At 36.0% G+C, this 22,542-nt stretch overlaps 2 protein-coding genes across 2 annotated transcripts; one reads left to right on the top strand and one right to left on the bottom strand.

The window, feature by feature from the left end:
• Positions 1–406: 406 nt before the first annotated feature.
• On the bottom strand, positions 407–10,798 carry xrcc6 (X-ray repair complementing defective repair in Chinese hamster cells 6). The gene is made up of 12 exons (XM_059324816.1): positions 10,688–10,798; positions 9,800–9,912; positions 9,194–9,335; positions 8,087–8,338; positions 7,355–7,541; positions 6,074–6,260; positions 4,412–4,580; positions 4,168–4,329; positions 3,233–3,362; positions 2,188–2,288; positions 1,982–2,098; positions 407–1,265 (listed from the first exon to the last, which is right to left on the bottom strand). Exons 1-12 carry the CDS (start codon positions 10,758–10,760, stop codon positions 1,066–1,068), a joined length of 1,833 nt encoding a protein of 610 aa, XP_059180799.1. The 5' UTR covers positions 10,761–10,798; the 3' UTR covers positions 407–1,065.
• Positions 10,799–12,365: 1,567 nt separating this feature from the next.
• desi1b (desumoylating isopeptidase 1b) lies at positions 12,366–20,101 on the top strand. The gene is made up of 6 exons (XM_059324824.1): positions 12,366–12,770; positions 13,557–13,578; positions 14,498–14,567; positions 14,731–14,840; positions 15,805–15,927; positions 19,627–20,101. Exons 1-6 carry the CDS (start codon positions 12,683–12,685, stop codon positions 19,706–19,708), a joined length of 495 nt encoding a protein of 164 aa, XP_059180807.1. The 5' UTR covers positions 12,366–12,682; the 3' UTR covers positions 19,709–20,101.
• Positions 20,102–22,542: the final 2,441 nt, after the last annotated feature.

Here is a 22,542-nt window from a genome sequence, read left to right on the forward strand (position 1 = left end):
AATCTTTTTATTTCTTTTGCTGGCTTATATCAACCACACTCAAGGAGTTTGTTTAAAAGCACAATATTCATGTAATGTGGGACTGACACACCTACAGTACTGCAATCAGCTGTACTGAACCATGAACCAACACACATGAAAAAAAGGATCAAGGGAACACTTAACAATGTCCCGGTTCATCCCAAATGTCACATTTATACTGTCCTACAAAGTCTAACTGCAGTAACTAACAAAAGGTAAAACTGAGAAAAACTGCTTTAAAGTTTTTAACGTTTTTTTAACTGGCCAGCCAAATTGGTTATAGGTAGATAAGTGATATGAAACTTATTTCTACATGTATTGATGCAATTTTTATGCTCATGATCATGATGATTTATTTGACATTTGACCCCAAAAATGTAGTTACTGCATTGCTGTATAAGGTTCTAATAGTGATGTAAAAACAGAGTGCAGTAACTAGAATGTTATCTTCTTTCAGCTTTTATATTTTGTTTTCAGTGAATCAACATTTTAAAATTAATTTTGTTATCAGTGTGTTTAAAAGTGTGTAACAACTCTATTCAAAGATGTGTGTATTTAAGACTTAATAGTATAAAGTAATGTCATATTTTAGTCTTAATATCATTTTATCTCACTTTTTTACTTCATCACTATCTAGATAATAATTTCCCTTTCAAATATACTTATCATTTCTATTATTTTTATGTTTAAATTAGTATATATATCCAAAGCACACTGTGGTGAGTGCAATTACTGCTTTTTGTGGTTTTTATATAATTATTTATCTGAAATTAACCAAAATTGAAATCTAAAACTTTCATCAAGGAGTTCATATTTAGTTATAACTCAATTTTGACCAAAAATGTAGTTACTGCAGTTAGGCTTTGTAGGGCAGGGTAGAGCCAATTTAAAAACCTTTTACCTGCTTTCAAAATGGATCACAAAGTTACCAGAACTTGTTGTGTCTAATGTGGCAGAAGATATTGTACACCTGAAGCGCTACGACAGATCTGAACAAGTCTTGCAGCTCATGAAGGCACTGAGAGTCGTTGCTATAGTAACCCCTCATGAGCCCAGCTGGGCGATCAGAGCGTCAATCAGCTCCTGCTTCTTGGTCCCGGTGGTCCGAACCCCAAACTGCTTACAGGCGTCCTTTAACACGGGCACGGTCAGCTTCGCCAGGGTGCCGTTCTGCACGTGCGCCCGCAGCTCTTCTTCTGGTATTTCCACTTTGGGTTTCTTTTCAGCTCCGCCTCCGGGATCAGCTGCAGGAAATGGAGAAAACACTCAGTCAAAAGAAGATTTCTACTGTGCTATGCCACCCTACAAAGTCTAACTGCAGTAACTACACTTCTGGTCAAACTTGAGTTCTAAATAAAAATGAACTCCTTGATGTCTGTTTTATCTTGTGACAAAGTTTTAGATTTCAGTTTTGCTTTATTTCAGAGAAATAAAGAAATAAAACTTGCAGTAACTACGACATCCCACTCAAAACCAAATCAGACCACGGTAAGTTCACTTATATGTATGTATATATATATATATATATACATATACATAGGTAGGTAACCTATAACCCATTTGACTGGCCAGTTAAAAAACATTTAAAAACATTTTTTAAGCAGTTTTTCCTCAGTTTTACTCTTTGCGTAGTTAGACGTTGTAGGGCAGTATAGAACAAAATGACCAAAGATGTATTTCAAAATCATCAGTCCTCAATAAATGTGATCAAGCAGAACAATTTAAACTTAACTTTAAAAAAGTTTTTAAAAAACGGCTCCTCTACAGAGCAGGTGACTCATGACTAAAATTAGCAACACCCAAAAGTTATTAATGGAAATATCACCATTGTTCCACATGCAATACCTCTGCAATAGAAAAAATGTGCCAACTGGCTTGTTTAAGGGATTTTCAATTCCCTTGGTTATCTTTATTAAATTATTTTTCATGAAAAAAAAACACAAAAAAACAACTCTCTGACCTGTTTTGCGTTTGGCAGCTGGTTTGTTCTCGGGGTTGTAGTTGGCAGGGTAGACCAGGTCTTTAAAGTCGTCAACCAAAGGACCCAGACGTTGGTCAATCTGCTCCACCTTTGGCACTGAGGCAGAGGAAAAGAAAGTGTGGGTCAAAGGGACAAGAGATGGTTGCATCAGAGCATCTCTGAAAGTGTGTTTGTGTGCATCTTACTGATGAGGTCCTCTATGTCCTCTGGAGCCGACATGTCCAGAGCCAAGGCCTCCAAGTTCCTGTAGTGCTGCTGGAGGACCGGGTTCTCAAAAGCATCGCTCCTAAATTACATTACAAAGAATGAAAACATGTTACAGAAAAACAACAACTGAAAGAAGCTGTTATTGTAATGAAGAAGTGGTCATGCTGTATAAATTAGTCAATTAAAGTGAAGTTAATAAAATGTATGTCCCACCAGAATAACATCACTTTGAAGTGATAAAACAACACACTAATGACATATAAATGACCCACTGTTGGTCTTTTTAGGATTACAGAAGCATCTCTGTTAAAAGGCTCAGACACTCGCTGCATGCTTCCCATTTTTCCTGCCGAGTTTGTATTTGAGGTGGTTATGGCCTGTAATTATTATTTCTTTATTGAGTAATAATGGGAAATGTGTTTTGTTTGTTATTACAGAACTAACAATGCTAAAGAGTGTAATGATTCTGATGACGTTGAAGTTGAAATAAACTGCTGGAGGACACCAGGATTCACAATCATTACGCCTCCTCATCTTTTCACTGTGTCCTGACCGACACACCATTGTGGTCACTGCTAGAACCCTAAAAAGAGCAAGCCCTACCTAGTTACCTCCCAAACAATCTCTACACTCAGAACTCTGTTAACCCTTTATCAGGCGAAGAACCGTATTTGGTAACTTCAGCGGATATCCAAAATAAAAATATTTTGAGAAAAAAGTTGCAAATTTACTAGATTAAAGTGGCAGATCTACAAGAAAAAAAGTCGCAGATTTAAGAGATTTAAAGTGGCAAATCTGCGTGGAAAAAGTCACAGATTTACGAGAAAGAAGTGGGAAAAAAGCAACTTTTTTCTTGCAGATTCAACACTTTAAATCTCTTAAATCTGCGACTTTTTTTCTTGTAGATTTGCCACTTTAAATCTCGTAAATTTGCAACTTTTTTCTCAACCCCATTTTGATATCCACTGAAGTTACCAAATATAGTTCTTCGCCTGATAAAGGATAAAGGACATGAGCAGCTACCTGTATTTGAAGCGGAGCTTGGAGACGATCTCCTTCATCTTGTCCACCTGGATCTGTGAGGCTGACGGGTTCTGAGGAACATCCAGAGCCCGAATGTCGTCAGCATATGGCAGATAGATGGCGTTGAAACCTACAACAAAGAGACATGATGAGTTGCCTCACACTTACACTATAATATACAGGTACGCAGGAATGAGTCCTAAAAAACTGAGATAAGTTAGCATTTTTAGCTTGTGGAAGCATGAAGAACTTCCAGTTCCCTCGTCTCCAAGTCAATGGGTTTTTGGTGACACGTCTGAAATAAACTTTATATTTAACACGTTTCAGAGATTTTAAAGAGATTTCATGTTTTGTTCTTTGACATAAATTACATTCATAGATTCCCCACTTATGAATTATGAAGCTTTTATGCGTCTTACAACAAGTGACTGCTTACAAGTGGATACATTTTTTTCTTCTTCCTTTTTTCCACCTACCTTTTAAAAGGGTACAATGTAGTTTTTTTTTTTGTTTTTTTTTAGTTCTTATTAGTTTGAAGTAGCCTACTGTATATCTTTATAGGTACATCTCAAAAAATTAGAATATCATGAAAAAGTTCAATATTTTTTGTCAATTATTTCAGAAAGTGAAACTCTGATCAATATTCTAATTCTTCTTTCTGAGACACTGAGTTTTGTTTTTTCATCATCTCTAAGCCAGAATCATCAAAATAACAAGAAAAACAGGCTTGAAATATTTCGCTCTACGCTTAATGAATCTATATAATGTATGAGTCTCACTTTATGAAATAATGGACAAAAAATATTGAACTTTTTCATGATATTCTAATTTTTTGACATATACCTGTAGTTTCCCAGCTTGCTTAGACACTTAGAAAAGCCAAATACAGCGGTATCTGGGTCTCTGAATACACCCCCCCAGCTGTGTATTATTACCTGGCGGTGTTATCTGAACTTTCCCTTCGTCGATTTCCTCGTTCTGTGGTACCAGGGCGACAAATCGTGGCGGGAAATTCCGGCGAGAGATGATGCGGCACAAAGCGAACACGTTCTTCTCAACGCACTTTGTCAACAAGGCGGAGAACAGACACGCGCTGCCTGAGGAGGAACACACAGCAGACATATTAGAGCTCAGCAAACACAGGAGATGCTGTTAAAGACTTTCACTGTCAATAGCCACCTTTCACTTCTTCCTCCTCGGGGTAGAGGAAGACAGAAGGTTTTATGTGGTGGTGGCGTTTGATCTTCTCCATCGGCTTGAACCCGATCAGAAACAATCCGGGATCATCAAACTTCTTTATGGTGTCCACCTCGTCCCTCTCCATCACGATCTGCTTCTTACCGTACACCTACAGCACACACAAACAGGAACAAAATCACTGAAAAAACGTATCAAGTTCAAGTCCATATATTAAAAGTAGGGCCGGGACTTTAACACGTTAATTTAGATTAATTAATTACACCAAAATTAACGCGTTAAAAAAATTGACGCATTTTAATCACACTTATTTTTGCACCGCGGAACGTTTCTCACTGGATGAGTTTCAGGCGGACCGATTATACTGGAGCACCAACTAGCGTTGATGAGTTCAGACAACAACAAACCACAGTGAACATGAAGGAAGAAGCTGATGAGAGCGAAATATTCTAAATATGCTATTTCTACTCTTAATGGCAAAAATTGCACTGGTCTGTTGGACTTGAACAAAAATAAACAATATTTTTGTTGCTTAAGCTTATGTATTCAGTCATTATTCAATGGTATACTAAAAAATCCATGTGAAAAAAAATTACTTCTCACTGTTCTCAGGTCAAATATTTATAAGCGATTAAAATGCGATTAATAAATTACAAAGCCTCTAATTAATTAGATTAATTTTTTTTAATCGAGTCCCGGCCCTAATTAAAAGATATTGCCTGTTGTGTTTAACTCTCTGGGGTCTATGATGGTGGCATCCGGATCAAATCATGTGACATTTAACAAAAAAACAAGGTCACATGGAGCGCTGCTATCAACTTCACTCCAAAGTTCAGACTTGAAACTTTCTCCCAGTTTTTGTTTGACATTCCTAGGTCATGTAAAACCAAAGATATGATAGTTTTAATTTGATAGTACAGAAATATTTGAGCGTTGGTGAAGCTCTCTGTGTAATTTTGCACAAAGTTTGTTTTGAAGAGTTGCAGCTAACAATGGGAAAAAAGCCTATAAATATACATGTTTTTATGGGACTTTTTTGTATACAGTTTTATTATGTTTACATTTTTACCTTTTTATGTGTTCATATTTTCATCCTATGTTTACATTTTCAAGTTCCAAACCAGTTCATTGAGCATATTTGTGGTTTTTATTGTAGTAAACTGTATAATTTTTCAACTCGAATTTCATGAATTTTGGGCTCAATATGTTCAAGTTGGTTAAAGTGAGAAAATAATTGTCAGATCATATAGGTGAAGAAAAAATGGATGCCAAATATGGGTATTGTAAACATTTTTTATGTGGTAGATGAAGGGCAAAATCAAAAGTATTCAAAACGGCCAAAATAGGCTCAGACCACAGAGGGTTAACAATAAGAAATAAAACCGCAAGTATATTTTACAGCCCTCTGCTTTCGTAGACGGCCCCCTCCTCCCATCTTTATTTTTTATTTTATCCACTTATATTTATGCACCGTGAAAGCAAACCAGACTACATACAAAACAAACTAAAAGCATTAATTTCACTCTGATTCAGACTAACCAAACAGACCTGGGTGGTGAAAGCTTTGCTGTCAAACATAAAAAAAACACACACACAATATGAGACCACCAAACCAAAATGAGCATATACCAAGAGTGCTCTTACCTGTGATTTCTTTATCTCACTGGGCAGCAGCAGGCTGCCAGTCTGGGTGTGGAAGGTTCGGGTTTTGCTGCGGACCGGCTCATTGGTTTCCCTGTAAAGTCTGACGGGAGGTGGTTTCCGAGCCGACACAGCAGTTGCATACATTCCCACAGCTACGTTTATTCCCTCACCAAGACACAGGTTTAACCTAACGATGGCAGAGAGGAGGAGACAAGTGATTAAAAGGATGCAAAGATGAACCACAGAGGAAGAAGAAAGAGAATGTGCCGCTTATCCAGGCCTGTCACAATAACATTTTTTTTAGGACGATATATTTTCCCAGAAACTATCACGATAAATGACAGTATGTGGAGTACTTCCTTTTCCACAGCAATAAAATTTTAAATCTCAAGAATATTTAACACTGGAATTGAAATGTGGAAAATAAATATTAAAACATCCTAGATAGATAAAACATAAATAAATAAACTACAATCAAAACAAATAAAATAGACTCTCAGGCTCTGTTAACAGAAACTGCACTGAGATAAATGTTATAATATTATAAATAATATATAACCATTTGTTTCTGAGATTTTTTGGCAATTCCTACTGCCTGTCAAACATTTGCAGTATTATTGAAATAGCATAAAAAGTCAGCATTATAATGCGTCCACTATAAGAGAGGCGTGGCTCCTTTAAGAGGCAGGACAGTCAGTGCTAACAGGCTAACAGTTAGCTCTGTAGCAGTACAGTGTGTATGTGCTGCAGCAGCATGTGTTCACTTAGCGACCTCCGTTTGTTTACAACAAGCACTGGATACTGTGCACAGTTAGCGACGCCGTTTAATTTACGATCAGCGGCGGACACTTTGTGTACAGTTAGCATGCTGGTTTGTTTACAAAGGCGACGGTTGCTGTGCAGTTAGCGACGGTGGCCGCAGTTATTGTACAGCTGAACAGTGAAATCCGAACTGTTCCCACACCGGCTTTGGCACCAATTCTATTTATTCCAACAAACTTTCTGGAGTTGGAGGAAACTTGACTTTGAGTAACACACTCACTATGCTTCAGCTTGGCTAGCATCCGCACTGTGTGTGTGTGTGTGTGTGTGTGTGTGTGTGTGTGGGGGAGGAGCAGGCTGAGCGACAGGAGAGGGACAGAAGCAGCTCGACTGGCTAAAAAGTTGATGGCTTATGTAAACAACAATTAGCGAATCCACAAAAACTATCGCGTCCATTCTTATATATCGAACGATACGTCGATATTTTGACCATCGTGACCGGCCTCAGCTTATCTCTACCTGGCCATGGCTCTCTTCTTCTGCTCTTTGGCCCGCACCCTCTTCTTGAGGTCCTCCAGTTTGTTACATGCCTCCAGCTGCAGACCCAACTCGCTTTCATCCTCAGGTGGACTTATGATGTCACGAAAGAAGGACGCAACATCGAAGCCGCCAGGTTTCATCAGATGCATTAAATCAATGATGACACCTAAGATAGAAAGGAAGAGCTTTAATCCAAAATAGTGATAACAGATTCTTTTTTTTCTTTTCCTTTTTTTTTTGTTTTTTTATTGGTGAAATGACGTAACAAACAGGTGACATGAGAGACAAATACACTACACCATGTGGACCACAAGTAGAGACGGTAGACATGCAGCGCGAACAACAACAAAGAAAAACATGAATGATAAACGATTTGCACAGAGGCTTCACAGGTGTATGTGTGCGTGTGTGTGTGTGTGCGCGTGTGTGTATGTGGATGAGGGGCAGATGCTACGACATATATATAAAAATAAATAACATGGCTCATTTATATGTAACACACAATGAAAATAAATAGGCAAACAAAGCAAGAAGCGGTAACGAGAGAAAACAAATAAACAAGAATAAATAAAATAACTAATTAAATAAATTTTAAAAAATAAAATAAATAGTAATATTAACCCAATATAAACCAACGCGTCATGACAGTGCAGCCACAACAACAACATAGTGATAACAGATTTTCATGAACAGCCTCCACTCCAGACGTACCGGTCTCTTTGAGGTCGCCGGACTTGGTGCGAGCCTGTCGGTCCTTCACGCTGTCGCCCCCGTGTGGTTCATCCCTGCAGGTGAAGATCATGAGCCGCTTGTGTGAGAGGCGAAGCTTGATGTCACTGTAGAGGTTGGCGCAGCACCACAGGGCGTCGCCTAATGACGTCTCCCCGCTGCCCATGGTCTCTGCTGCCAGCTGGGCACCTTTCTGCCCCCACAGAGCGTCTACTTCCTGCACTCGCTTTGCACCTGTGGAAAAGATAGATAGATAGATAGATAGATAGATAGATAGATAGATAGATAGATAGATAGATAGATAGATAGATAGATAGATAGATAGATAGATAGATAGATAGATAGATAGATAGATAGATAGATAGATAGATAGATAGATAGATAGATAGATAGACAGATTAGATAGATAGATTACTTTATTCATCCCCGAAGGGTAATTCGGTTGTCACAGCAGTCCGGTATTCAAGTACAATAAAATACAATATATATATATATATATATATATATATATATATATATATATATATATAGTGACTAGACGGTATATAATAATAATAATAATAATAGTACGGTATATAATATAATATATATAATATAATATGTAATAATAGATAATAAACAATATAAAAATAAAATGAACAATATGAATAAAGTGATTTTAAGTAAAATAATATGATATATAATATATATTAATAATAGTAATAATAATAATAATAATAAATAAGGCCGGTATAATAATAATAGTAGTATATTACAGTATATAGTAATAATAGTAATGGCAGCAACAGTATATATAATAATAATAATAGTAATGATATTAATAACATAGCAAAGTGTCGTGCGTAGATTTAGTGCAAAAGATCTGTTTAGCAATTTATAGAGGACACCAGTACAATTTTTCCCCTTTCCTTTTCTTCTAAAGCTTATATTCACATGCATTATTATTAAAAGTAATCAATAAAACCATAACATATGGAACAAATAACAATAGTAAGTAACAAACTGTGCTCACATTTGTGTTTGCAGCAAAACAACAGCATTTCAAATAAAATGTGATCATGTGTTATTTTAAGAAGTGGGACATCTCACCAGGTTCATCAAGATCATGGTAAACGTAAACATGCTTGAAGGAGTTTCGAGGATTTTTGCTCTGCTCTGTGCCGTAGAAAACCAAAGCCACCAGGTCCCTGTGACTGCTGATGATCTTACTGCTGTACACACTGCGCACAACCTACAGGGACAGACACTTATTATCATCAGACAACGGGGGGATATGAGAACAAAAACAATCAAAGATGTAAGCTTCGGGGGCCTCCAATCCATGAAAAAATAAATTGGATGATTTACAGCAGGGGTGTCAAACTGAAATACACAATGGGCCAAAATTTAAAACTTGAATAAAATCGCGGGCCAACATTGAACAAATAAACCTTTTAATATATGCCAAACATGTTTTGCTTTAACATTAAATATGGAACCAGCAACGCTTATAAACATACAATATATAACCAAATAGTGCAGACATGCAAAATCAAATTTCAAATAAAAAAACACATCAATGTCATTAATTTACAATAGTAATATAATAATTTGGTATCTGCCCCCAGAATTTGACACCCCTGATTTACAGCTAATTTTTTGTTATTCCAACAAAGACAAGGAAAAAAAAGACAAAAAGATAAATGGCCATCTAACCTGCATGGTCATGTCAAAGTTGGAGGGCTGTCCATCTTCTCCTTTGATGAACATTTCCTTGGAGGCATCCACCAAGAAGACCAAACTGTCTCTCCCTGTGATCTTATATTCTCCTAACAAAGACAGAGCGTTTGCATTTGTTATTCTGTAACTTTAAGGTCTCAGACAATGTTTGGTATCAAATGCTATGTGATTACAAGTTTCATAAATGACATGTTATGAAACTAAGTTTTACAGGAAACACAAAAAACTTCACAAAAAGTGTAACATATGACATTTATTGATAATTTCACTCAAGAAGAATGTAACAAAGGATGGCTATCGGCATAGTAATAACACTGTGTGTAAATTATGTAACTTAAGAGAAATAAAATGTGACTTAGGCAATTTTTTGAACATGCCTTTGTGACTTAAGCAAGATATGGTAACACTTTATTTTGAAGGCGTCTACATAAGAGTCACACAAGCCTGTCAGAAACATGACATGACAAGTATCATGAGCATTAATGTTACTTCAAAGTGTCATTAATGTTCATGACACGCTCATGTCACTCTTATGTAGACACCTTCAAAATAAAGTGTTACCATATCTTGCTTAAGTCACAAAGGCATGTTCAAAAAATTGCCTAAGTCACATTTTATTTTGACTTAGGCATAATAAATCCACTTAAGTCACACACTTGACATAGGCCATTATCTTAAAGGGGTAAAATCACATGATCTGATCAACTGACGATGTGGGTGATTGTACCATAGGTGGCTGGCGTCATGAGGAGATGATTTAGGCAAAAAAACAAACAATTTTGACAACAAATGACTTAGGCGATTATTTTAACAGTGAGACTATTTGCATGTTAGCTGAAGTGGCGGAGGAGGTTTTGATCTCACCTCCAGATTGCTCTCCATCCTCTTGCTCTTCCTCATCATCCTCATTCCGGTAGAAGGCGTTCCACTCTGCCATATGTGCTGCTTCTAGTCCTGTCAAATGATTCAGAAGTTCAATAAGACACAACAGCAGAAGCCATAAAGTAGCTTGAATACTATCGCGACATTTGATTATTGACCTGTGGAACTTTGTGCTCCTTAAAACTTTCAGCAAATACCTACCTAACCGAACATAAGCATGGTCCTAATATATTCATAACACAATAATTGTGCAAAATACCAAACCATATTTTTTTTAAAATCAAGATTAATTAATCTTAATATATAATTAGCGTTAACTGAGATTTCATCTTCATTCAGGCAACGTTTAAGGTAGCTAGCTTAGCTTGTAATTAGCCACTGTTGGCTTAGTATAATTGATATTCTGGCGTCGCTTGGTTAACAAATGCATGTTTGTAATGATGCACACAGACTAAATAGACTTAAAACGACAACATGAAAGGTATTAGGTTACAGTATGAACATACAGTCACTTGCCGCGGTGGTCTGCTTCTTTCTGTCCACAAGTCCAGACTAGTTTCAATGGCTGGCGCGTTCAGGTACGTGAACGAGCACGCTGATAAAGCGTAAGAAAAGGCTAATCGTCTATTGGGCGCTTGTCCTGCCAATCAAAGATACTGGCCAATCTTAGTGTAGTAGGCGGGGTTTATTGGCAGGAGGCTCGACCGGCTGGCGGAAAGCTTTTTTGACAGTTATGTTATTGTTTATAGTGATGGGTAGATGAAGCCTCATGAAGCCTTGAACCTTTCCAGCCAACTGGTTCGAGAAAAGGTTCATATCTTGAGGCTTCATGTGCTCACAAACCCCCTGCTGGTCCAAATTGTCATTGACCTTTGAGCTGTTTGTGACTATGGTTTGTGAGGCCTCTTGTTGCATGGGAATAATCACTTCTTCTTCTTCTTCTTTGGAGTTTAATGGCAGTGGGCATCCTTAATGTTGCATTTACCGCCATCTGCTGGATTTTATTTCCTTCTCATTTCCCTTTTATTATAATCTTTTAATTAATCCAGTTGAGATAAGGAATCTCATGATGTTTCTCCTTCCTTCCTTAGTTTTCCCACATTCTATTAAATTCTTGAAACTGTTTCCCTCCATTCCTTCCCTCCGCAGCCCGATCCTCATCTCTTCCCTCTCTCTTTCATATCCAGCACATGCTATCAACACATGTTCCACTGTCTCCATCTCCCCACAGTTACACTGCCCCGTTGGATGTTTTCCTATTATACTAAGTGTATTATTCAGTTTACTATGTCCTATTCGTATTCTGCTCATGATAACTTGCTCTGTTCGGTTGTCTCCATAACATCCCACCTCTCCTACTACACTTTGTAATGTACTGTAATTTACAGTAATTAATTAATCAATTACTAATTACCAATTAATTAATTACTAATTACTAATTAATTAATTAATTAATTAATTAATTAATTTAACTGTAATTTATATAAATGTCTCCCTTTCTCCTGGTTCTTCCAATATTGGTTCCATTGCGCGTTCAGGTACGTGAACGAGCACGCTGATAAAGCGTAAGAAAAGGCTAATCGTCTATTGGGCGCTTGTCCTGCCAATCAAAGATACTGGCCAATCTTAGTGGAGTAGGCGGGGTTTATTGGCAGGAGGCTCGACCGGCTGGCGGAAAGCTTTTTTGACAGTTCTGTTATTGTTTACAGTGTGACAGTGACACAGCACTGTCAACCGGCAACTTCGGGCTGTCACTAGGACATTTATAGCAGCTATTTCATTTTACTTTTCATATGAAGTAGACTGTAGCCTTTGTTTATATCCGTAACAGCTCCACGAAAAACTTTTTGTTTTTAATTTAAAGTTTTGTTTGCTAGCTACCCGGCAAGCTAGCCAACCTCACGGTGGGAGTGAGTCACTAACTCTAGTGTCAGGTTAGCTGTTGTTGTCATTTTGAAGTAATTCCTCTTTGCTAACATGGACCAAACCAGCTCTTACCCAGTGGAACTGTACATTTACGACCTGTCCAGAGGCATGGCCCGCCAGCTCAGTCCTCTCATGTTAGGTGAGTTTCTGACGAGCTACCTGCTGCTTCCTGAAAGCCGGAGGCAGTGCGCCCAGGCCGGGGGACACACCAGGAGAGAGCGGGGATGCGCCTCAGGCCTGCGATATGAAGTTCCTGCCCAGGGCCGGTTCTAGCCCATTGGCTGCCCTAGGCGATATTGAGATTTTGCGCCCCCCCCCTTCATATTCATTCTGATATAGGTACACTATGTTATATGTATTATGCTGTACACTAATATTTGATACATGAACTACAAGCAAGGTAATGGTCTCAGAACATTTTTATTTTTAGAAACTTTGGAACTAATGTCTGAGATGAAAATACATACATATATTATTCTCCTCCTCCTCTTTTCTTCGTTTTCGCCCCTGTGCACCAGACAGTTTGGTCCTTTTCATTTTGCTAGTTGACCTTCTATGACCGTTAGCGTGATCTACTTCTAGTGTTTTGTGACTTGCAACTGCATCGTCATGACGAGTGACGACACCCATGCACGTATCATATTTTATATAATATAATATTACATTTTCATTCGAAATATGGGTTGGGGCATGTTCATTTAATTCAATGAGGGTTTTATTGCCCATGCTTTTTAAAAAATGTTTCGTTAATCAATGTTGTTAAAACAAAGATGTGTGCTTAAGGGCGCCCCCTGCCAATTTGGCGCCCTAGGCAGCCGCCTTGGTGGCCTGTAGGAATAACCGGCCCTGTTCCTGCCAACTAATAAAACTAACAAGTCCATTCTGAATTAATAATATATATATATATATATATTTATCATTACAGGGAGAGAGCTTGATGGGATCTGGTGAGTAGAGCTTTTTACAGACTTATTTTGTCATTAAATGAGAGCTGCAACAATCATTCGATTAATCAAACAATAATCGATTATTAACCCTTAATAGGGCACTCATTGAAATACTTGCAAATTCCAAATTTCAACCCTAGAGAATATTGGAGGGTATTACATACAGCCAGAATGTGGACTGTGGAATATGTAAAAAACAACAACATATGGACCCGGGGGAGGGGGGTAATATTTTGAAAAAAAAGTTACTAATTTATGACCAAAAAATCTCATATTAATGGTAAAAAAGTTACACATTTATGAGAAACAAAATCTCAAATTAATGGTAAAAAAAAAAGTTGCAAATTTGTGAGGAAAAATCTCAAATTTGTGACCAAAAAAAAAATCACAAATTAATGGTAAAAAAGTTTACTAGATTAAAGTGGAAAATCTACGAGAAAAAAATGTGCCGATTTATGAGATTTAAAGTGGTGAATCTGCAAGAAAAAAGTTGTTGTTTTTTCCACTTTTTTCTCGTAAATCTGTGACTTTTTTCGCACAGATTTGCCACTTTAAATCTCTTAAATCTGCGGTTTCTTTCTTGTAGATTTGCCACTTTAATCTAGTAAATTTGCAACTTTTTTCCCCTAAATATTATATTTCTTTGTTCCTTTATGACAATAAACTGAATATCTCTTTGGTTTGTGGACAAAACGAGAGATTTGAGGACGTCGTCTTGTGGTTTGGAAAACACTGATTGATATTTTTCAACATTGTGTTGACCAAACAACTAATCGATTAATTGTTTAAATAATCGACAGATTAATCGATAATGAAAATAATCGTTAGTTGCAGCCCTACATTAAATATCCTGTTAACTGTGGTTAAGTACTGTCATAGGCTTACTCTTATTGGAATAAGATGTTCTGGTTTTTTATAGGCACACTGGCATTGTGGTCCATGGAAAGGAGTTCTTCTTTATGGCAGAAGGCATCCACAATTGTCGACCTGTAAGTATCTGCTTCATCCTCTCCTCAAATACAAAGAGCATGCATTATAAACAGGTTGACACTTATGTGCTGCACAGGAAAATGCAAACACTTAGGAATTAAACTATCAAGAGGTCAAATTGTTTGGGACAAGGCATAATGAGGTGTATGTGTTGCATCCTAGGGTGGCACCACCATGGGTCAGCCGGACGCCATATTGGGCTTGGGCTCCACTGAGGTGCCTGAGGACCTATTTATGGAGTACCTGGCTTCACTGGAAGAGTCCACATACAGGTAAGGCTCACCAACGTCCTGGACGTAAGTCGTGAAAAACTGCCCAAAATTTTGCTTTGAAATGAATGGGACGGCCGACAAAAAATGAGTGAAAAAGAACAATAATTGGAGATTTTGAAACGTCTACTTCTCCGGCATAATTTCACCTAGAGACTCCATTTAAACTTTAAACAGTAGACACAAGTCTTGTGTATCGGTGTATTAATCCACGTTTCGATAGGTCATATAGTTTTTTATCAATCCTTGTTCAATGACCATGATCATTTTTGGAGAAAACAGGTGGAACAGGTGCCAGTTAATTCTGTTGATTGCTTTGATCTGATTGCCTTTGATCTTTGATGTGATTACAGTTACAGATACACACACACACACACACATGCGCGTAAGCATGCACACTCCACACACACACACAAACACACACACACACACAGTAACTTTATGTGATTTTAATTACTAACACACACGCACACACACACACACACACACACACACACACACACACACTTTGAGGTTAAAGGGCATAGTTTGAAATCTCTGAAGAATCTCATCATAGTGTACACACACCGGCAGTAGCCCCTGTGGCCCTTTCAAAATTTCCCCAGAGGAAATTTTCTAGTTCAAACTACTATATCAAGAATTACGAAGAAGAAGTGAAAAAAACACAATTGTGAAGCAAATGCATTACCGCTGCCCTAATCTGTCAGGAATATAACCACATTTTCGTGTGGAAATTGCTCTTGGTTTTACCAAATGGTTTGGGCGTAATAAAAAGGTTTTTGACATTATCTTTAATCCAGTTTACTTAAAATGTATATCATTTAAATTTACACAACTCTCAGTTAATTAATCCCTCTTTAAAAATGTCTGTCTTGTCTTTTTCTGCTCCTCAACCGATCTTTTCCACCCTGTCTGGCCTCTAAATTCATGTCTCTTTTTCTCTCTTCTGCATTCTCTTGGTGCACAGATGTGGCACGTACAACTTGTTTGAGCACAACTGCAACACTTTCAGCAACGAGGTGGCTCAGTTCCTCACGGGCCAAACCATCCCACCGAACATTACAGACCTCCCGTCTGAAGTGCTGTCCACGTGAGTCAATGAACGCCATTAAACTGTTCTTACATCGCCAATGCTCTTCTCATTTTTCTCTCTGTCTTCAACTGTATCCTTGCTTATACTGACTCAACACAAGAAACCTTGATATTATAATGTAATACATATAAATCTGATACCATTATGACTCCAAACCTAAGCCAAAGTGCTGGAGAACTCGGTTGTAACTTAAAGCAGTTTTGGTTTCCATCTTTGCAAGTTCTCTATGGTAGATAGCGACACATTTGGCTACAGTGACTAGGTGGACTTGGATTCAGTTCAAGACAGGATAGTGGTTCAAATTAGGGGTGTGCCATATTTGTATCTTTCACGATAATATCGGTATATTTTTTTTATGGTTAAAAAAAATGCATATCATGATATTGGCAACGTTCCTACTGGTTAAAGTTGTTTAAATCACAAAAAGTGACGTACTCCCTGTCGCTAAACACATGCAGCTTTCAAAATAAGAGCACAGTGTGTTAAGAGAATCCACCACAGAATTTACAAGACGACTGTCAAAATAAGATGCCTTAAATAAAACATACAATAACCTTTATTCTCCTTTACAAAATGTCCTTAAAATATGCCCCCGGAACCCCTAACTGGTTATTTTTTATTATTTGCTCATACTCAAGAGTCAAGAGTAAATTTTTTTGTATTTGGCAACTGTTGAGATTTGCACTTCAAACTACATTTTAGATTTTTAATTATTTATACAGACTACAAAAAAAATCATATTTTCTATCTTTTTAAGTATTTCCTAATATCGTCAAGAATATCGTTTTCGCAAAAATAGCCTGCAATATCGTGATATTCTTTTAGGGCCATATCGCCCAGCCCTAGTTCAAATGCTGTTAGGTGCTGATTATTTTCCTAACTAATCCTTTGGGCGATAAAATATCAGAAATTAGTGAAAAATGTCCAAGTCAAAGATGACATCTTTAAATGTCTTGTTTTATGAGTCTGAAACACAAAGATATTCAGTTTAATATCATATAAAACAAATAAATAATTAATCGATTTCTAATAAAGTTAGCTATTATTTTTCTGTCACCTGACTCATTTATTACTAGACTAGTTGTAGCTCGACATTAAAAAAACAGAAAACCGCTCTTGAGCGCACTTTGTATTCATTTTGTTGGCTGCTGTTATTCCAGGTGATGTCTGACTAAACATGAATAAGAAGATTTTTATTATTACAACTGATCATTATATCGATTTTTCCTTTCATACTTTATGAAGTAAAATCGTTTTTGTATTATTACATCAATTTTACACACATGGGTCAAAAATGACCTATGACCTAATACTATAATAATAGTAATTTGTTTCAAATAATTACTTTAGCAGTAACAGGGGCCCAACACTCATATATTTAATATATTTAACATGTTTATGTATCATTTTGTCACACATACAGTGTATCTGGAAGGTTTTCACAGCGCTTCACTTTTATGTCACAGCCTTATTCCAAAATTGATTAAATTCATTTTTCCTTAAAATTATACACACAATACCCCATAATGAATTTTTTACCCATGTTGTGCATTAGAAGCGTAGTGATACAAAAAGGGGTTTTTATTCAGAAAGTAAGAAATTAAAACAATGTATGATGATCAAAAACAAGTTATTTGAGAAAACATTAGCACTAGCTAACAACACTTTTACTATAGTTAAGACAACAAATATAGCCACTAATATATATGACAGAAGAAAATGAACTTTAACAAACCTTGTGTCCTGTCAGTCAGCCACTATAGAAGCATTAATGATCCTTTATATCAACTTTATATGAATTACGACGCACTCGTTATTATTTACCGTTCGTTTTTTCATTTAACCGTTCTACCGGTTATTTCCTGTCACTACCTTTCAAAATGAAAGCACCTGTTTCACACAGGACGGCACTTTTTCAAAATAAAAGCACCTCAACATTGTTTAACACCTTGAAAATGTACAAACATGAAAAACAAGCTATATAATACAAAAACACAAATAGGAAGCTTTATAAAGGACATTTACAGTTGTGTTTAAAATAAATGGACTAGTGATATAGTGATTGGAGTATTTACTACTTTTTGCTGCTATATTTGATTTACTCCACATTAACAGTTTTATCATAACATGTATTCTTATCAGTAGCAGCTCAAAACCAGATAATTTACTGTATTTTATAAAGCGATTAAATTAATATTGAGCAGAATTTAGTTCAGAGTTTTGGCCCGGACCCTGCAACCTTCGTGGTATTGGTCATGTGGCCCCTTGGGGAAATTAATTGCCCACCCCTGCTTTAGACCCATGTTGTGCATCAAAGGGATGAGTGTAAAAGGGAGGAATACAGACACTGTAGTTGGTATCTATTGTTAAATGTCATTTATCTCCAATCTATACTGGTGTGAGTCCTTCACAGGCCTTTTCTCAGAAATAGAACAGCTTTGTTAGGGGATATAAACAAGTAAAGATACAAACACTAAATGAAAGTAGGCCAGTTAAAAAAGGTGTAGGCGAAAAAAAGAAATCGCAGCACATACAGTCAAGTATGAGGGTGAACAGCCCAGATTGCTGATGTCTTGTGTGTGAAGATGTGATGGTGGATTTTTCCTTTGATTGGTTCCACTCAAACCTCCCTGAGGAGACACTGAGACACGTTACATGGCCATGCATCGTAGCATTTATGAAATATTAATAGTACAGAGCAATCGCTTGCAATAGTACTGTAGTAAAAATGAACAGTGGTGGAATGTAAGTACATTTCAAGTACTGGTTTGAGGTATTTGTACTTTACTTGAGTACTGTACTTTATTTATTTCCACATATGTAACTTTATACTTCCACTCCAATACATTTTAGAAGCACATTTTCTACTTTCTACTTCACTACATTTAGCTGACAGCTTTGGTTACTTTCAGGCAAAGATTTAAAATAAAAAAATTCAATCAATTTAAAAATGATTATGCATGTTTATAAATTGAACCACATGAAAGTCTGTCTGTCTGTCTGTCTGTCTGTCATTTATTTTCAATTGAAAGACGAGTCTTGCTGTATTCCATCCAAGGTCATTATAGTTAACGAAAACTAACAAAATAACAAAAACTAGAATCGAAAAAACATTTTTGTTAACTGAAATAAAAATAAAAACGAGAGTTTAAAAAAAAAAAAACTAACTGAAACTGTATTATGTGGATACAAAACTAACTAAAATTATAGTGAAAATGTCCTTCGTTTTCGTCTTTGTCAACTTTTTTCATTTGAAACCTTTTTGGTTGAAATGAAATCTATTTCATCTATCTGGTTTTATGACTTAATAAACTTATTGGGGCTCAGATGGATCAGACAAAGGAAATAAAGGAAACATTTATTGTGACTTTTTTGAATCTCGCACCCAACAAATACCCCATTACAAAAAAACTAATACTAAAACTAATAAAAACTAAGCAATTTCCAAAAAATAAAAACGAATTAAAACTAGCAAACTCACTCTAAAAACTAATTAAAACTAACTGAATTTAAAAACAAAAAAATCTAAAACTAAATTACAACAAAAACTAATGAAAAATCCCAAACTATTATAACCTTGACTCCATCATGATTTCCTCTTCCCCTTCCCAAGCTCACATACTCTACTTTGTTTAGACTTCCTTCAGGCCTTTTGATTTCAGTGTAACAGTATTGTCTACTGTGTTTCCTCTTCAGGCCTTTTGGACAGGCTCTCCGTCCCATACTGGATTCTGTCGCCATAAATCCTGGTGGCAACAACATAACTGGACAGCGATAAAAAAATCCTTCATTTAAGAGATTCTGGTTGGAGGGAGACACTCTGATCATATCTCTGCCTGTGGTTGACAGCTTGATCTTTGCCATAAGTCACTTTTCCATCTAACAAGACATCATTTGGAAAGGCCTGTCTGTTCTTTTTCTGCATATTCTACACATCAGGGGGCCTTCAAAGAGTAGATTTCTACTCTGGATGCCATAAATCGGATGCAGCCATGAGTGAATGTTGTTTAAACAAATCAGTATATATCCTCCAGATCTTAAATATATTTTAGAGGCCAAATCCTTATTTCCTGTACTTGAACTCTTACAAGGCTTTAAAAAAAATATATATATCTTCATCCTGTACTGAGGTGCTTCATTATGCCAGTTTATTATAAAGTATGTTACAATAGATGACCAGTACAGAAATGGATTGACATGTTAATGTAACAGTTAAGCCGCTTTGTATGTATAGCAGTACTTACTTTACCAGCACTATACGAGCAAAGCCTGACTAACCATATCATACCTTTGCTGCATCTGCTGCTTGGGGAAAACGGATGTTTAATACCTTATATGGGTACACCTTACCTTATATGGTGCTTCACCTCCCTGTGCTCATTCACACACCATGTGTTTTTGTTTACTGTGCACATATGGGTTTCAGAGTCAAGAGCCTCTCATCATCATCAGGGATGCTGTTCATTACAATAAATCACAATATACAGTATATATATCACAATATAAATCACAATATACAGTATATATATATATATATATATATATATATATATTATATATAGCATATACACTATATATATAACATATATATAGCATATACACTACAGGCCAAAAGTTTGGAAGCAACTTAAATTTTCTGTTTACAATATGTATGGTATGGATTCTTTGGATTTTTTGATGTGTTTACCACATGATCATACTTTACCTTTATTGAATTTAACCATTTTCCTCAATTTACCTTTAGGTTTACATTGATGTTACCAGATCATTGCGGAATAAATGTTAACAAAAGAAAAGAAGGGCTTAGTTTTAGGGTTGAGAAGATTTGGAAGAGTCACAACTTCAGTGCAAAAGTCAAAAACAAATCACAGTTTGCATTATTCACTTTAGCTATTTGGCTTTTTAGAGCTTGGATACAAAAATCAAAATAAATCTCAACTGTGTTCATATCTCTGACAAACTACCACAGAGATGGCTCAAACTGAAGCAGCTGAGTAAAGAAACTATAGTTCAGATTTACACATTAAGGAAAGAAGGATACACAAAGTCTAAGCAATAAAAACCCAAAGACCTGATAATTATAGTAAAAATGTGTTCTAATAAGTGACTATATAATAATCATATGTATTTTGTTGCAAAGTATAGCAATGAAAGTATGATCTTTTTTGTACAAATTTGCTTCCAAACTTTTTGCCTATATATATATATATATATATATATATAATTTATAATTTGGCAAAGAAATGCTAAATTCTGTGTTTTAACGCTTCACTTTCATAACTGTTTTTTTCTTCTTCAATCGCCATCTGATTCTATCAAAAGACACATAGTAGTACATGTTCTGCCAATCATTATTCTTTTTAGGCTGGTTTTGATTTTTTTCCCCTTTTGTCATTAATATGTCAGGACTGCACTCTTAGGCCAGAGTAAGTGAAAGTAAAAAAAAAAAAAAAAGAACAGCTCTCAGTAATTCAGTTCCACTGGTATTCAGTATTGTAGAAAATACAGTTTGACCAAATCTAGCAGGTTGTCTTTAGTGGACATGTAACCTAAGATTCTTCATTTAGAAGTCTTTAACAACCAGAGGATTGTGTTTTTGAAACACAGGACCAACCACTTGCACATATTTACTTGCCAAGCCTTTGAATATTTATAAAGATAGATAGTTGCATACACAGCACTTGTGCCTGGTAGCATTAAATTTTGAAGTTTTGTATAGTTTGTATTAACGGAAATGATGCCTGCATTACTCCAGGGCCATAAATCCCTACTTGAAGAAAAACTAATATTGTTGATGCCATGAGTGTCTTTTATTCTCCTTTCTGAACAGTTTTCTTGGGATTGTTCTTTACTATTTTTAATATATTTATTGTTAATACTGTTTAACCTATGTCTACTTGATGATGCTTAAAAGATGTCTGCAGGATGTTAAAATTAATAAATCGTCTTGATTGTAATTTTACACAGCAGCACAAAGCCTCACTTATAATGCTCATAAATTGGACTGTAAAAAGTCTTAATTGATTAAAATAATTAATCTGAAGAATGACTCATCACTGTTCCCACACTTTAACAATATAGTATTGTGAAAAGAAAGAGAAAAAAAATGCAGTTGGTTGGATTAAAAATGTCGACCCCCATGGATGTAGTTTAGTTTAGTTTATTATTAAGATCCCCATTAGCTGCAGCAAAGCCACAGCTATTCTTCCTGCGGTCCAACAGTATCAAATATACAGTTAAAAACACAAAACATAATAAAAATAAAAAATAAAACAAAACAAAAATTATTCACATATTAATCCATATTACACACATTTCTACATCTATGTATACATCATTACAAAATCTACTAACACATAGTAAATATGTTGTATATACACCTTCGTTCTACAGCATATACATTATAATAACACATCATATATCTATAGAAATATACTACATATAAATATACCATGTTTTCTTATTTTGATAAATACTGTTTTATTAATATTTTGAATTGCTTTATGTTAGTGGTGAGTTTGATATTTTTAGGCAGTGAATTAAATTCTTTCATACCTCTATACAGAAACATGCGCTTGATGGCGTTAGATCTTGCTTTAGGTAATGTAAAGT

Source organism: Centropristis striata, chromosome 21 (genome assembly GCF_030273125.1).
Source record: "Centropristis striata isolate RG_2023a ecotype Rhode Island chromosome 21, C.striata_1.0, whole genome shotgun sequence".
NCBI lineage: Eukaryota > Metazoa > Chordata > Actinopteri > Perciformes > Serranidae > Centropristis > Centropristis striata.